The sequence below is a fragment of the Panthera tigris genome, chromosome D3 (genome assembly GCF_018350195.1).
Source record: "Panthera tigris isolate Pti1 chromosome D3, P.tigris_Pti1_mat1.1, whole genome shotgun sequence".
In the NCBI taxonomy this organism is placed as follows: domain Eukaryota; kingdom Metazoa; phylum Chordata; class Mammalia; order Carnivora; family Felidae; genus Panthera; species Panthera tigris.
The window spans coordinates 62,453,205-62,470,976 of NC_056671.1; the positions used below are offsets into that span (position 1 = coordinate 62,453,205).

The following is a 17,772-nucleotide window of genomic DNA, read 5'->3' on the forward strand; positions in this document are numbered from 1 at the left end:
GAATATTCTGAAACTACTTTTCTCTACTTGAACTACTTTATAACCTTCATTATTTCAGCATGCTTTTAGGTAATTTGAAGATATAACCAATTCTGCTTCTCTTAGTGTTAGCCTGAAAAAGTTAAAGTAGCCTTGTTGTTTAATACCAACCCAATCAAAAAGTGAAATCACAGGATAGTACTAAGTAGTAAGGTAGCATCTAGGTGATCCAGACTCAGCCTGTATTAATTTTGTTGTAGATCTTAATGGAAATGAAAATACAAAAATTTTAAACAAAACAATTTCCCATAAGAACTATCATTTCCAGAAGAAAATTTCTTGCAATACCAATGTTACTAAAAGGTGCCTAAGCTATAAATGTGAAGTTGAGGTGTCATTGGTTAAGTAAATGCAAAATAGCTACACTGAGTCCTTCTGCATGCTAGGGCATTATCCTAGGTTTCAGTACTATGCAAAAATAAATAAAGCACAATTCTTAATTATAAGACTCCTAATGGTTCAGTAAGAGTTAACTTTGGGGAGAAAGATAAGTGAAGAAATAATTTCATTATACACTTAGCTGAAGTGTTTTGCAGTAGGAGCCTCACTAGTAACTACTTACAAATGCTTGCTTAGTAAGCCCTGGGTGTGAGCTTGAGGAACCAATTCGCTAAACTGTTACTTTGTTATTTTGGAGAGAGCAAACCCTTTTCCAATTCTCTATACGTTCCTTGCTCTCTCTATCTAATTATAATTCCTTCTCCTCTCACCTCCCCCATCTGTCATTTACTATACTAGATACACGCATTTTTTTTGAAAGTTGTTATGAGATTTTCATCATTTCTTCAATTTGAACAGAACATTTTAAGTGTGGTATAAGCTTGAAAAACAAAGACAAGGAGATGATGTGGAGAAATGGAAAACTAGTTTTCAGTGCAATAGTTACATTGTTAATGGGTAGTTTTTCTGTAGGCAGGTGATGATAGTGTTTAAACCTTCCAATACTTGTTTTGTCAGCAATCATAAGTAAGCTGTTGTTTCTTTTTATATATGAACTCCATATCCCAAATGTAGTACATTGTCTGCTGTCTACTCCAGTTAATTTTCAGTGTAGTTTTTTTTTTACTAATGCGTGAAAATAATGCCAGTGTCTACTTTGAATTTTACATAAGCTTAATATCATTATTGCCTTTAATCTGGACTTATTATTATTATCATTATTATTATTACCTGGTCTTGGCAAATCCGAAGTTCTCTCTCTCATTTTCAAAGTTGTATAGGATTTCCCGCTTAATGTATTATTTAGTTTTTCATTGTAAGAACGATGCCTGAGATGAGTTGCAAATAAGATTGCTTATCCCTTTAATATTTAATTTTACTAATCCCTGGCAGTAGTGATCTCAGGTATAAGGAACATATAAATACCAATTCAGTATATTTTAAATGTCTTTGAAGTGGTACTTATTAATATTTCTTTTTGAGCAGTGTTTAGTATTTTACATTTTTTTAAAAAGTGGTATTCAAAGTATTTAAGATAAACATTTGTATGCGCCTTTAGGAGACATGGTCATTAGATATCATATAGCTTGATTTAGTTTTATATTCAGACTAAAATGTTTTTTTCCTCTAAGGGACATAGCTTCTTAAATGAGACAAGGCTATAGATGTAATCATTCTTGACTTAAATGGGGTTTTTTATTTTGCTTGACCCTGTCATCTGTAGCTTAGTTGGAAATAATAATAATGACAGGAGACATTTAGACTGTTTACTGTGTATCAGGTACTATTTTAAGATAACATATCTTTATCTCTTTTTAATTCTGTCTTACGAGGTAATCAACAGTATTAACCTATTGTGCAGTTTAGAAAGTGAGGATTAGAACATTAAGTGGCTTTGTCAGGGTCACATACCTCATCAAGTGAGACGTGAAGGTGTCAGTCGTACTTAGGGGCAGTTATACCACTGACTCAGAAGGCCTGCCAGTGTGTCACTGTTCACCTGGGATTTCATTGCCACACCCAGAGTCAGTTCTGTGCCCATCATTGCCTTAAATTTCCAATAGTGACCTAATGATGGAGTATAACATTCACAGGTAACAGTAATAATGCACAGAGAAAGACGTAGGGGGTTTAGCTAATATGTTAATGGATAGAATTGATGTATAAAAATACTTTGCAGGATGGCAAAAGTATGCTCAAACTCAGTACATGTACTTGAAGAAGGAAAGTTTTTGGCTGCTCCCCTTGAGGGGTAGGGGGAACCTAAGCTTCCCAAATGCATGATGGAGGATAGGTTTTCACATAAAACAGGTCATATAATGTATCACAAGACAAACAAGAGTGGGAAGATTATACTAGGAAGATTTTAGGTTGTTGTTTTTTTAAATGAATTCATCCCTTCATTCAAAAGTGAGTGCCTCGTGTGCCAGAAACTATTCTAAGGCATGGGTAGAGTGATGTACGAAACGGCATAAATTCCTGCCTTGGTGGAGCTTGGGTTGTAGGATCCACGCGGCTACTCTTTGTGTTAAAATGTATGCTTCTTTTACACCTACTTGTAAGTCACAAAATGCTTATGAATTCGGTGGTGAATCATTCTCTAAAGTGAATGATCAATCACATTTTTACATGTCTAGTCTGTGGGCTTTGGCGACTCATGGAGAATTTGTCTTCGTGAGCACTGCAGTTGTATTCAGTTCTTGGTAGACATACATACTGTGGTTTCCTAGTTTGCAGCTAATGAGTGACATGGATTAGTTGAAAATGGTTTAGAAAAAGCGAAGAATATAATTTGCAATTTGGGGGATTTTTTTTTTTTTTTTTTGTGAGGGGAATAGTGAAAAGTTAAAGGATTCATTTCAGAAATACTTACAAGTGAAAAGTTAAAGGATTCGTTTCAGAAATACTTAAAAGAAATGGTCTTCTGCTGTATGAATGGAGTTTGTGTAAACTTCAGGGTGAGAAATTTGCTGCAGGACACTAATTTCTGCTAGTACCTTAAGTTATGTAGCCTTTAATTGTCTTTGATTCTGGAGATCTTGAAGTAGAATATAGATTAATATTACTGTGAGATTATTTTAACTGAAGTTTCATTTGAATAACTGCGTTACAATGAACTGCAGTATGCTCTTAAGGCCACACCCGAGCCTGGCTGTAGAGGATTAAATAATTGAATAGACTTCATCATGACTTAGTATTCGTTGTGAAGAGACACTGCATATATAATAATATGACATATTCCCTTCTCAGTTTTTAAAGATAACAAATGAGTTTCTTATCAACATCCAGGCAAACTCTTCCACATAGACTTCGGATATATTTTGGGTCGGGATCCAAAGCCTCTTCCTCCTCCAATGAAGCTGAATAAAGAAATGGTAGAAGGAATGGGGGGCACCCAGAGTGAGCAGTACCAAGAGTTTCGTAAACAGTGTTACACGGCTTTCCTCCACCTTCGAAGGTAAGTTGATTTGCTTGGCATAAAGAATTTTGATAAATTAATTCCATAGAGCAAGAAAAGGAGTTGTTCCAATGTATACATTCTTTCACATCACTCTTTCTCAGAATGACACAGACAAATGTATTTAAAAAATTTTTTTGTTTTACATTTATTTATTTTTGAGAGACAGAGCACAAGTGGGGGAGGGGCAGAGAGAGAATGAGACACAGAATCAGAAGCGGGCTCCAGGCTCTGAGCTATCAGAACACAACCCGATTGCAGGGCTCCGGGGCTCGAAGTCACAAACCGTGAGATGACCTGAGCCGAATTCAGACACCCAACCTACTGAGCCACCCAGGTGCCCCGGTATTTCTTAATATACGTTTGATGTCTGTTTTGATAAACAGTCCGATAGCAAAAGAAAGAAGACTCTCTTGCTTTCCTACTAAATATTCGATTGCTAAATCCACCAAACAAGAAGCTGACATTACACAAGATTAGGCAAATATGGAAGCTTCAAAATCAGTGGGTTAAAATCATTTTAATAAAATATACTGTGTTCTTTGACAGTGCTGGAATAGAGAAAAGAGTAAGAAGCTTCATAACCATTCACATCTCCCTGAAGCCAGTCTGGAAGGATTATAATCACGATATTGAGTTGTTTAACTTCTCCCAAGCTCACTTCCCACTTTTTTATCAAAGAATGAAGCATTTAGTTTATTTAAAGTGATATTAATCCATTCATTTTTATTCTTTAGCAACTTTATCAGCCTTGGTTTTGGTTGCTCTTCAGGAGCATTCAGAAGTTTGTTAAATGATGGAGTAATAAATGTTACACATGATTTTGTCTCCTTTTAACACCTCATCAGTCATTTTGCTGAAGGAAAAAGGTTGATTTTTCTCTATCCCTTCTTTTCTCTCCAATGCCATTCCATCTCTGCTTTCTTCATCCTGGTTTACTTAGAACTTGTAACATCATATATCATCAGGAAAAAAGTAAATTAAGTCAGGTTGGTTAAATTTAGGACATGGCTCTGATGGTTAGTCAAAAATGACGGGATCATTTGACTCTAAATCCATTTTCAACTTAACTTTGCAAAAATGAATATTCTTAGTCCAATGAAAACTCCCAGCCCTGGAGACTTACTACCTTCTTTCACGTCTTCCAGATGAAATTATAACCAGTAGACAGTGAGCTGCCTATGCACATGGGTTCTGTCTTATTTGTCTTTATAACCTGTTACTCATATGGTTAGAACGTAAGACTCCCAGTGTATGGTTATTAAATGAATTTCTGCTTCTTATCTGGGTTGAGACCATGTTCCTGGACGATGTTGATGCAGTTGGTCCTAAGAGAGTGGCTGTACACTATTAATTAGATTTCATCTTGGCAGTGACTCATTAGGCCTTCATTGTTAACTCAGTCTGTACCATGTGTCACAAACTCTGATGTGCATTTTACAAACAGTCACACTATTTATCCTTTAGGTGGCAGAGTGACTCAGTTTTGCTTTCAGAAATGCTAAAACAATAATGGAAGATGAGTGCTCTGTGATTTGTCTGGTGATGCAGAAACACTTTCAGAGAGATGAAAGTTGCACTTTAATATCTTAGGATTTTTAATTTAAAATAGTCCAAGCTTCCTGAAAACTAGATGGAACCATGGCATTCTCGGTAAGGAGGCAGACAGAATGATATGAAATGATAACTAGAGAAATGTCAGTGGTGCTCTGTCTTACTGAAAGCAGAAGGAAAACAATGTGCTTTATAAACTGTCATTGATAATGGATTAGTAGCAATTCAGTAGAATGGAAAAAACAGAGGCAGGTTATTAATGTGGAGCCAAAGTTAACTTTTATCACTGCTAAGAAAAATCACAGAGTAATCTAAATAATTTTATGTTAAGTCATGAAAACTTTTATTTTTTATTTGTTTTTAAATGTCACTATACTTTGGTTAAGATCAGCTGGACCCTAATATTTGGTTCAACATGTATTTTTTAATGTTGTATTTTGGAATATGGTTCTGTTAGTAAAAATTTTTCTTTATGACATGAGAATTAACCTGATAGTTGAGTCAGTTTGGAGCTAAGGTTACTTGACACTTTTATTATTAGGGTTTGGTTTCATGGTTTCTGTTAATTGTTGCTCATTTCCTGCAACAAGAAGCCATTACTAACATTTGACCACATAAGTAGAGCAGTCTGTTTTGAACTAAGTTGTGAATGCTTACAACTGTATAGATGTTAGAACACATTTTATGGTGTTATGATTTTCATGTAACAAAATATATTATCTTTTACTAAATAATACCTATTAATTATATGCATTCCTATTTTTAGTATTAAAGGTTTTCACTGAAAAATTTAGACCATCTTTGTATGACCTTATATTTTTTCTTGAAAATGGTTTTAAAGATTTCTAGTGACCTTTAAATCTATTTTCTGGGTAGGATATTGAATGACTACTCAGAATGTATACTTTCTGTTTGGGGTCGCTCACCCTATCTTAAATGGAAAATGCAGGTTCATAGCAGCAGGTGTAAAAGTTAAGGTTGTGACAGATGTTCTACAAAATAATTGAATGTTTAAGCTTCTTATAGACTATTCCTTATTTACATTTTGTTTCCTTTTGCTACAATAATAGAAGCATGGGTGCTTCTTAAAACCAACAGATAATCCAGAAAACATTAATATTTGCCTTTTTAAAAAGAAACACACATATGTTTCCACAAAAACAAACATTTTAACATGGATCCTGGCTGTCCATTAAAATTGCCTGGGGGAGCTTTAGGGGGAAAATAGTTTGGGGACCCATCTGATTTACTTGGTGTGGGATTGGGCTCAGGCATTAATATTTTTAAAAAGCTCCCGGGTGAATCTAGTGGGCAGCCAGTTTTCAGAACCTCTGAAATATCCCCTTTGAAGTTGAGCCTTGTATTCCCCTCCCTGGGTTACTCTGAATTTACTCTGAGATTCCCTTATGACAAGATGGGAAAAAACTGTATGGTCAACAAAGGAGAGTACAAATAATTGAGGGTTCATTGAAAGAGCATATTTTATTCATGACATAATACATAGCAGGTGGCTGTACTCTGCTGATGCCATGGTCCTTGCAGCCCTCTCAAGTGGATCTTCTTTATTTCCATGTCCTACATATTGTAGAGCTTAGAGAAGGGCTTGGTGCCCCCCTTGCTCCCTGCTGCAACTTCCAAATGATTTCTTTCCTTGTTTTCTTAAGGAAGAAAAGCATAGACACACACACTGTGAGATCACACCAATAGATATCCTCCCCATTGCTAAAAGTCAGGTGTCTCTCTGTCATGTTCTCTTCCTTGAAAACTTGTATTGTCTACTTCAAGACTACTGCTGTGACTTCCACATTCACATAAGTGGTCCAGCCATGACCTGACCTCTGAGTGCCTTGTCCTCTTCATGTAGAACCAGCCTTGTCTACTGCCTCTCATGAGTAACATTAATTTACCCCTCCAAAATCTCAATCACCAGCTTTCCACTCTGACCAACATCGTCTATCCTTGCAGCTCATTTTTGGATTATACTCCTTCCTGGAAGACTTCAACCTCACTGATAATGTCCAGTCACCATTACACCATATAAAATTACACCATATTAAATCTGCCTTATATTCTCACTTTTCTCTTTTCCCCACTGAATTTTATGCCCTCAAGCTATAATCACTGCCCTTCTCTCTAAACTTTCTTACACATTTTTATCCAGCCCAATAACCTCACCTGCTGACACTTCATGTCTAATCACAACTCTGTTCCTTCCTGTCTCATGTGTACAGTGCAACAGCTGTACGTTACTGAAGAAACTTCCAACAGCCATGGTGTTCTCACCATTGGTTTTAAGTAGCGGTTCTCAGCCAGAGCTGTTTTACACTCCCCTTTTCCCCAAAGCACATTTCACAATGTCTGGAGACAGTTTTGGTTGTCACAACTAGGTGAGTACCTCTGGCATCTGTCTGGTGGGGAGAAGTCTGGGATAGTCCTAGACATTGTACTTCTGCCCTAGTTCTTTACTCTTCACAGAGCATTTGTTTTAAAAAAGTCTATCTTGGCGTCTGGGTGGCTCAGTTGGTTAAGCGTCTGACTTCGGCTCAGGTCATGATCTCACGGTTCGTGAGTTCGAGTCCGTATCGGGCTCTGTGCTGACAGCTCAGAGCCTGGGGCCTGTTTTGGATTCTGTCTGTCTCTCTCTCTCTCTCTCTCTCTCTCTCTCTCTCTCTCTCTCTCTCTCTTCTCTCTCTCTGCCCCTCTCCCACTCATACTCTGGTCTCTCTCTCTCAAAGATAAACATTAAAAAAAAATTAAAAAAAAAGTCTTTCTGTCTCCACTAACCTTCCTTTTCTTCCTTCAGCGTAAGACTTCCAGATGTACCCTATCAAAACTAATTTTATCGAGATAAACTGTCACCTATACCAAATCTAGTGGCCACTTTGCTTTCTTGCCTCTTGACACAGTTGAGCACCCCTTTGTTCCCGAAAACCTTTTTTCGATTTGGTATAACCCGCTCCTCTGTTTTCTTTTTGCCTTGCTGACCACTTCTGCTTCTTTCCTGATTTCTTCCCTCTTCTGTCTGACCTTTACATATTAAACTGTCTAGAATTAAGTTCTGGATCGTTTTTTCCCCTAAACTCCTTTTCAGCATTTTCATCCACACCTGTGGCTTTAGTTAGGAACCAAATGCTGGTGTTTTGAACTAATACCATCGGCCCTGATATCCCCCCTGAGTTCTCTGACTGCCTACTTGATGTCTTGACTAAGAGTCTGGTAGGCATTTCAAACTCAATATGTCTAAAACAGAATATTACTGATCCTCAGCCCCAAATCCTGCTCTTTGTTCATTCTCTCTTATTTTGGTGAATAGTAGTTTCCCATTGCTTAGGCTGAATCCTTGGTGACATTCAGTTCCTCTTCCCCCTCTCCCTTGCTCGTTGAAACCATCAGCAAGTGTTATCCACTCCATCTCCAAAGTACATCCAGACAACATCCATATTGTTTCTTTTCTACCTGGACATCTGTGAAATAGTTTCCCTACCTCCATTCTTAGTTCCTACCAGGTGGCCAGTGAGAGCTTTTATTCATTTATTTTTATTTTCTTTTTGAGAGAGGGGGAGAGAGAGAGAGCGAGCAGGGGAGAAGAGCAGAGAGAGAGAGAGAGAAAAAAAAGAGAGAAAGAATTCTAATCACCCTCCATGCTTAGTACAGAGCCTGACACAGGGCTCGATCCCACAACCCTGAGATAATGACCTGAGCTAAAATCAAGATTTGGAAACTCAACTGACTAAGTCACCCAGGTGCCTCTAGGGATATTCTTGACAGGAGAAGAAGCTGCAAAATTCTAACACACTGCTATTTTTTCTTTCTTTCCCACTCTCTAGGTATTCTAACCTGATATTGAACTTGTTTTCCTTGATGGTGGATGCAAACATTCCAGATATTGCTCTTGAGCCAGATAAAACTGTGAAAAAGGTAACTTTTATATTTTCTACTTTTTATATATCAAAGATGTTAAGGTTTTAATAACCCATTTCCCCTTGATGTCCCTGGCTCTAGACTCTTAAGTAACATAAATTAAGAAAAAGAGCTATTGTATAATTACTTTTTACCTTCCAGAACACAACAGCCTCTTAGGTCCATGCAGCCAGCTCTGTTCATACCCACAGTCACATGACTAGGTCATTGCATCTACAGAGAAAGCTTACTGCTAACAACCATTGCTCTTTTTTTTTAGAAAGTTGTAGCTCTCCTTTAATAGTCCTGATACGATATCTGATGCCTGGCACTCACAGGCTATACATGCTAAGGATCAGAGACAAAATATTATAATCCTGTCTGGGACAAGCCATTCTATATCCTTCCCATCCATACCTTGGTTACCAGAGTTTTTTTCCATGTCAACAAAGTAGAGACATCCCCTTTTTTTAAATTTTTTTTTCAACGTTTTTTATTTATTTTTGGGACAGAGAGAGACAGAGTATGAACGGGGGAGGGGCAGAGAGAGAGGGAGACACAGAATCGGAAACAGGCTCCAGGCTCCGAGCCATCAGCCCAGAGCCTGACGCGGGGCTCGAACTCACGGACCGCGAGATCGTGACCTGGCTGAAGTCGGACGCTTAACCGACTGCGCCACCCAGGCGCCCCGAGACATCCCCTTTAACTCAGCCTCCAAAGAGAAGAAAAAAGGGTAGTCGTCATATAGGTGAACAGTGATTCAGACTTGCCTTACCATGAATTCTTTGTTTTTTGTTTTTGTTTTTGTTTTTTAACATTTATTTATTTTTGAGACGCAGAACATGGGGGAGGGGCCGAAAGAGAGGGAGACACAGAATCTGAAGTAGGCTCCAGGCTCTGAGCTGTCAGCACAGAGCCAGATGTGGGGCTCAAACTCAACAAACCGCGAGATCATAACCTGAGCTGAAGTCAGATGCTTAACCAACTGAGCCATCCAGGTGCCCCTGTTTTACCATGAATTCTAACAAGAGGTGGGAGGAAGGACAACAGATTTGAAGATTTTTATTTGAATTAGCTTCTGATTCTCTGATTCAGCGGGTGTGTTGGGGGTGGAGTATATAAAGTGCTTTTTTTATATCCAGAGATAACGTAAGATCGTCTTCAATATCAGTATGATAATCATTATTGAACTTGAAAGAAAGAGAGTAAAACTTTTTACCTTGCAGAAGTATACAGTTACTCAAGGACAGTAGCAGTCTCTGAGATGGAGTCTCTGTGGTGGTTGAAAATAATAATTGGAACCAAAAAGCTCTAAGTTCTGACATAACCGACTCCGAACCAACTCCAGATTCCTCTGGATTAAACATTGTCTTAGTCTATTTGGGCTGCTGTAAGAAAGTACTAGAGACTAGACGGCTTATAAACAACAGAGAAACAAATTTCTTATAGTTTTGGAATCAGGAAGTCCGAGATCAGGGTGTTTGTATGGTCAGGTGAGAGCCCTCTTTGGGTTGACTTTTTGTTATATCTTCATTTGGCAAAAAATGTTAGGGAGCTCTGTGGGCTCTCTAAGAGCACCAATCCCATTCATAAGGGTCCCATGTTCATGACCTAAGTGCCTCCCCAAAGCTCTACCGTAATATCTTCACATCGGGCATTAGTATTTCAACATGGATTTGGAGGAGACACAAATACTCAGACAATTGCAAACATAAATGAGAATCCCTTTTACTTGGTTTTATAAGTCTGTCACAAACAATGAGGGGTTTTAATGTAAATATTGTTCAGTCTTTTAAGTAAATTATCCTCTTATTAAAACTGCATTTATTATTGTATCCACAAGCACTGTTTCAATAAACACCCTTTTCCCCTTAGGAAATAGACTACTTATCACACTGGTTTTTGGCATGGCTTATTTTTGTCATTTATTTTTTATTTATGGACTAAACCTGGTCATCAAGAAAAGTAATTGGTTGATAAAAATTTAAAATTTCCTTTACTATAATTGATGGGTGCACTAGATTCCAAATACTATTATTATTTTTTTTTTTTGCATTGATATATTCAGGATTTGTTTTGCTGTGTATTTTAAATCCATTTATCTCTGGTTATATATTCACTTTTCCCTAACTTCACTTGTGTTCAGAAGTCAAATTATGAAAATTCTCTAATGGTGTTTGTCAAACTGAGTCTTCCAGTTTCTTCTGCCAATTAAGTTATGTTGTTCTTGTTCTTATTAGATCTTCTATTCTCTTTTAGAAAGTCATGATTTTACTGTATAAGGTCATTGACCTTCTGTTAACAGTTGTCTTTGCGGCCCTATCTTTTAACACAGAAGTAATTTATTTTGTGAAGAAAAAAATGCATGTATGTATTAGTTGTTTGCCTTTAGATGGGTACTCCTTAGCTGTTTTCTGATTTCAATTAAGTGAACTTTGAAAAAAATGTATTTCACCAAATATCTCCTCAAAAGGGTATTTCATAAAAGGTTTTCTTTGCTTTCTGCTCTTTTATTAAGAATATGAAGTAATTATTTGCAGCATACACTTGACATTAAAGTCCTGATAATGTTGTAAACTTATGCTGGAATAGGCTAAAATTTATGTTTCATATATTTCATTTTTTAAGAAATGTAAATATTTGGGGCGCCTGGGTGGCTGAGTCGGTTAAGTGGTCGACTTTGGCTCAGGTCATGATCTCAGCTTGTGGGTTTGAGACCCATGTTGGGTTCTCTACTGTCAGCACAGAGCCTGCTTTGGATCTTCTGCACCACCCCCCTCCCCGCCCCTTCCCAGCTCATGCTATATTTCTCTCTCTCAAAAAATAAATAAACATTAAACAGAAAAAGTGTAGATTTTTATACCTTGTTGAAATAACAATAGCTAACATTACTTCGAAGTCTTACCACTTGGAACATTTTTGTGTTGGCCTCATGAATAGAAGCTAACTAGGGAAATAGAGTGTAGCAATTTGAAGCTGAGAGAAGGAGAGATTATTTAAATTATTCGAGTAATCCTAACAAAGTGCAACAATATTTTCCTGTCTCCATAACTTAATTTAGTATATATCAGTTTTGTTTTCATTTTTGAAATTGAATACTTATAGATGGGATACATAATATTTTTGTTGATCAGATTTGTTCATTTCTTATAAAACCCAATTGCCCAAAAAATGTGAGATGGAATCACAATGTTTTAAACACATGGTCATCAATCACAGACATCAGTTAAGTATCTGGTAGTAGTAGGTTAGTGTGCCAGTCTTTGCTATATGCTGTGGGAAGCTTGCACAGAAGTTGCTTTAATCCTTTTAATAATTTAGAACAAACTTATCCAAGTAGTCTAATAAAAATAATGCATATTGATAAAAGCAAAGTGTTATAGTGCTAATATAACTAAAGCATAATGGATAGACTAATTTTCAAAAATGAGCAAACAGATCATACTAGTTTTTTCTTTAGATAAATTTTATATGAACTACTTAAATCATAAAGAATACAGATGTTCATGTAACAAACACCTAGTAATCACCATCTGTATTTAAACATTTTGCCCTCTTTGCTTTAAATCCTCTTTTATTAATGGATCAAAACAGTCATTAGTGTTGAACTGCACCCTACCTGCCTTCCTCTAGTCTAAGGGTGATTATTCTCCTACATTTAGTTTTATCCTTCTCATGAATATTTTTTCTACTTCATTCATTCACTCAACAGTATTTATTGAGCTATTTATATTTACTGTATCTCAAGTACTATCTTATTGTTTGAGTTACAGTAATAAAATAAAATTTCTTGCCTTCAATGAGGAGCTTACCTTCTAATAAGGGAAATAGAAAAGAAACAGGATAAAGTAAGTTAAAATATGTAACATATTAATAGTGATTAGTGTTTAGAGAAAAAATTAAAGTGAGGGGAAAATGAAATGTTGAGTTGGCACTGATTTTGAAAATTTTAAGATTTGTGGCCAGGAAGGGCCTCACCAATTAGGTTTGTCAGCTCTTTCTGAATAAATTAAAAGGAGGTATTTTATGAACCTGTGGTATGGAAATAAGACTTCTTAGCTCTGTCCGACTAGATTGTCCTAGTGAATAAAAGGAAGTTAAGATATTTGAGATAAAAGACCTGTGTATTCAGAAACTGATGTAACATTGTATGTTGACTGTACTTCAAGTAAAAAAAAAAACAAACAAAACTGTATTTCCTAGCAAATCACTCACTTTGTTACCAGGGAGAGTGTGTTGAAAAAAGGCAATTGCCTATCTACAGGGAGTTTTGAATTTTCTTAGCTTTTTGATACAGGTGAGTCTCTATTTAGAAGAAAAAAAAAAAAAAGAGAAATAGAATAGTTTAATGGATAAACATCACCACTTAGCAGTGCTTTTTCATTCGTGTTTTTCTTTAAATGAGTAATAAATCTTTTAAATTGTGGTAATGAGTTTATTCAAAGGAATTTAACAAGATAATACTGTTTTGTGTTGAAGAATAAAGGGATATGTTCTTTCTCTAAATTGATCTTTGACTAATCTGTAAAACAAAAAATTATATACATATATATTTGTATGTATACATATTTTTATGTATACACATATTTATAGTAAATATGTGTATGTATAACTGAAAATCTACAAATTGAAGATCTGTTTCGAATGACCTGTAAAATTAAAATTCCTTGGTGCCTACAAGTTATGTTTATTAAAGCATATAAGCCATAATATCCACTCTTAGGGAGTTTTGGTAATGTAGGTGTCATTTTTCTTTAGCAGTCATGTGTCCTATTACAAACAATTATAGCATTGATTCTCTTTTAGCAGTAGTTGGATGGGGGTTTCAGTTTTTATCATTTTTCTTTTTAATTACTCTTTATTTTAAATTCTGGTTTTTATTCAATTAAGGGATTTTTTAAAATTATTCTAATGCAGTTCAGATAATCAAATGAACTCAGCAAGGAAATACTGTTTAGATTAAAACTCTTTCTTTCACCTTGATGAATGAAAAGTGTTCCTTTGTTGTAATCACTTTTGTGATTGAATAATTATTACAAGGAAAATTTTTTTATTCTAATAATTTAAATAAAAAATTTTAATAGGAAGTGTCTGCTTTTATTATTTTAATGAAAGTTACTCTTATTTCAGAGATGCTAAACACTAAATTGTTTTAAGCAAAAGTCTTTATTAACGAATGCTAAATTAGTTTCGCAATGATGTGTTTTGAGCTTTCAGAGACAAAGGGTAAAGATTAAGTATAAATGATATCTCTGTGCTCCTTATGAAAGACAATATAGTTTAAATTTATTTTCTTAATGTTTATTTTTTAAGAGAAAGAGTATACAGAGTATGAGTGGAGAAGGGGAAGAGAGAGAGGGAGATAGAATCTGAAGCAGGCTCCAGGCTCTGAGCTGTCAGCACAGAGCCCCACAGGCCTTGAACCCATGAACCATGAGATCATGACCTGAGCTGAAGCTGGACGCTTAACCAGCTGAGCCACCCAGTCGCCCCCAAAGACAATATAGTTTAGTCTAGAAATGTGTGTTATGTGGGGAATAGCTCTACACCCCTGAGAGTGTGGATGCAAGAAGAGTGTACATCAAAAGGTTATTGAAGACAAACTCAATATTTAGTACTAATTGGAATGTTAGAGACTGTGTTTGTGCATGTTTGTGTGCATGCACACATATAAATAGAGCTTAACTATACAATCTGAAGAGCAAAGAGAATATAGCTTGAAGAAAATGATTAGAATCTTAAGGACCTAGGGAACAATACCAAGTAGGCCGGTCAGTATATGTGATACCAAATCAACCATTTATATGCAGTTAACCTTAACTTCATTGTTATAAAAGATTATTTTTTCATATTTGGTAAATAACATCTTTTTATGCCAAATATATATATTGTTTGTGTTGCAAGCGCATATACAAGCATTTAAGTTTTGATCAATTGGCTGAAGTTCTGATTCTTTTGATCTGTAGTTTTTTGATGCTTTTAAAAATAGTTCCAGACCTGTCAGACATCTTTCTAAGTCAAGGAAAATAAAGGATTAAAATCAAAGAAGAGATATGCCATTAATTGGGATTCAGAAATAGGAGAGCTAGTTCATTCAAGATAGACTTTCAGAGGCACCTGGGTGGCTCAGTCAGTTGAGCATCCTACTTCAGCTCAGGTCATATGAGTCACACGAGCCATACTTCAGCTCAGGTCATACGAGTTTGAGCCCTGAGTCGGGCTTTGTGCTGACAACACAGAGCCTGGAGCCTTCTTCGGATTCCATGTCTCCCCCTCGCTCTCTGCCCCTACCCTGCTCACTCCCTGTCTCTCTCAAAAATAAACGTAAAAAAAAAAAACTTAAAAACAAAAAAACCCAGACCTTTAGATGTCCCTCCGCCGAATCGTCCTTCACTCTTTATGCCCACCTCTCTTGTACTTCCCCAGCCTGAAGCTGCAGAGCTGTTGGGTCATTTGGTATACCTCCGATCTAGCAAAGAGATGAGCACCGTTCCATGGCCATGGTTGTTGTACTGTGTCCTTCTTCGTTTTTCTGGTAGTTAAATTCTATACTTAACAGTAAATACTAAATACGACCACTTTTTATCTGCTTGGAAACATCATTTTCTCCTTGCCTGCTTTTTCCAAAGTATATATGGATCACTTATAAGAGGAGAAAGGAGTAGAGTATAATGCTTATAAGCATTATCTCCACTTATATGAGGAGAAAGGAGTAGAGTATAATCTCGTGCAGTGGCATGAGATTGTCTGGAAGTGTGAGACCCCTGCCATCAGTTAAGGGTCTTTGGGTTGGCTTCATAAATTATCTGTGCCTCAGTTTCTGCATGTTCTAGATGGAAATACTATTCTACTTCACTGCTATCTCAGAGTCAGGCGAAATCTTGATGTGAAGTGTTTTACACAAAGTGGTCATCAATAACATTGACTTTTATTTTTTAGGAACCATTCTCATACGTTTCTACTAATTTTTCTAGTACTTCTTGTTATTGGGAATCAACTGGAACTATAAATATGAAACAAAGAAAAGTTTCTCTGTTACTGGAAATTACAGACCAACTAAAGTAGTTCTTTGCATAGGTATAAGGAATTGCTATAGGAAGGGAGACATTTTTGGAAGATCTACTTCAGTTGATTTTGCCGGTGACTAACATAGTTTCTGTTCTTCTATAGGTAGTGAAACAGTGGGGGAGAATATTATTGTCATCTCACCTTGGTATATCCATTTAATAATGAACAACAGGGATAAAATGAAGGAGATTATTTATTAATAAATATGTCACATTTTAAATCTTACACAGTAGTTCTAGCTTCGAAATGTGAAAAAATAAAGCACCCTTTTGAGTTAAAAGAACAGTTTTTTCATTTTTAATTTGCAGGGCCTAAGAATCATGTTTACTATTTAGTTTTTCTTTTTTTAAAAAATATAATTTATTGTTAAATTGGCTTCCATACAACACCCAGTGCTTATCCCAACAAGTGCCCTCCTCAATGCCCATCACCTACTTTCTCCTCTTCCCCACCCCCCATCAACCCTCAGTTTGCTCTCTGTATTTAAGAGTCCCTTGTGGTTTGCCTTCCTCCCTCTCTGTTTGTAACTTTGTTCCCCCCTTCTCTTCCCCCATGGTCTTCTGTTAAGTTTCTCAAGATACACTGACTTATTTTACTTAGCATAATACCCTCCAGTTCCATCCATGTTGCTGCAAATGGCAGGATTTAATTCTTTCTCATTGCCAAGTAGTATTCCATTGTGTATATAAACCACATCTTCTTTATCTATTCATCAGTTGATAGACATTTACGCTTTTTCCATAATTCGGCTATTGTTGAAAGCACTGCTATAAACATTGGGGTACCTGTGTCCTTATGCATCAGCACTCCTGTATCCCTTGGGTAAATTCCTAGTATTGCTATTGCTGGGTCATATGGTAGTTCTATTTTTAATTTTTTGAGGAACCTCCACACTGAGGTTGCATTCAGAGCAGCTGCACCAGTTTGCATTCCCACCGACAGTGCAAGAGGGTTCTCATTTCTCCACATCCTCGCCAGCATCTACAGTCTCCTGATTTGTTCATTTTAGCCACTCTGACTGGTGTGAGGTGGTATCTCAAGTGTGGCTTTCATTTGTATTTCCCTGATTATGAGTGACATTGAGCATCGTATCATGTGTCTGTTGGCCATCTGGATGTCTTCTTTGGAAAAGTGTCTATTCATGTCTTCTGCCCATTTTTTAACTGGGTTATTTGCTTTTTGGGTGTTGAGCTTGATAAGTTCTTTATAGATTTTGGACACTAGCCTTTTATCAGATATGTAATTTGCAAATATCTTTTCCCATTCTGTCGGTTACCTTTTAGTTATGTTGATTGTTTCCTTTGCAGTGCAGAAGCTTTTTATCTTCATGAGGTCCCAATAGTTCATTTTTGCTTTTAATTCCTTTGCCTTTGGAGATGTAACAAGTAAGAAATCCCTACAGCTGAGGTCAAAGAGGTTGTAGCCTGCTTTCTCCTAGGGTTTTGATGGTTTCCTGTCTCACATTCAGGTCTTTCATCCATTTTGAGTTTGTTTTTGTGTATGGTGTAAGAAAGTGGTCTAGTTTCATTCTCCTGCATGTTGCTGTCCAGTTCTCCCAGCACCATTTGTTAAAGAGACTGTCTTTGGGGCGCCTGGGTGGCTCAGTCGGTTGAGCGCCCGACTTCGGCTCAGGTCATGATCTCACAGTTCGTGAGTTCAAGCCCCGCATCGGGCTCTGTGCTGACAGCTCAAGCCTGGAGCCTGCCTCGGATTCTGCGTCTCCCTCTCTCTCTGCCCCTTCCCCACTCATGCTCTGTCTCTCTCTGTCTCTCAAAAATGAATAAACATTAAAAAAAAATTAAAATAAAATAAAG

The 17,772-nt window shown here is 36.7% G+C and overlaps 1 protein-coding gene across 2 annotated transcripts in view; it reads left to right on the forward strand.

The window, feature by feature from the left end:
- The window catches only part of PIK3C3 (phosphatidylinositol 3-kinase catalytic subunit type 3), a 140,677-nt gene that overhangs the window by 112,429 nt on the left and 10,476 nt on the right, over nt 1-17,772 (forward strand). For both annotated transcript variants that reach the window (XM_007081803.3, XM_042962956.1), the window contains 2 exons: nt 3,268-3,436; nt 8,818-8,908. In XM_007081803.3, the coding sequence (XP_007081865.2) occupies nt 3,268-3,436; nt 8,818-8,908 (260 nt within the window). The remainder of the gene's footprint in view (nt 1-3,267; nt 3,437-8,817; nt 8,909-17,772) is intronic.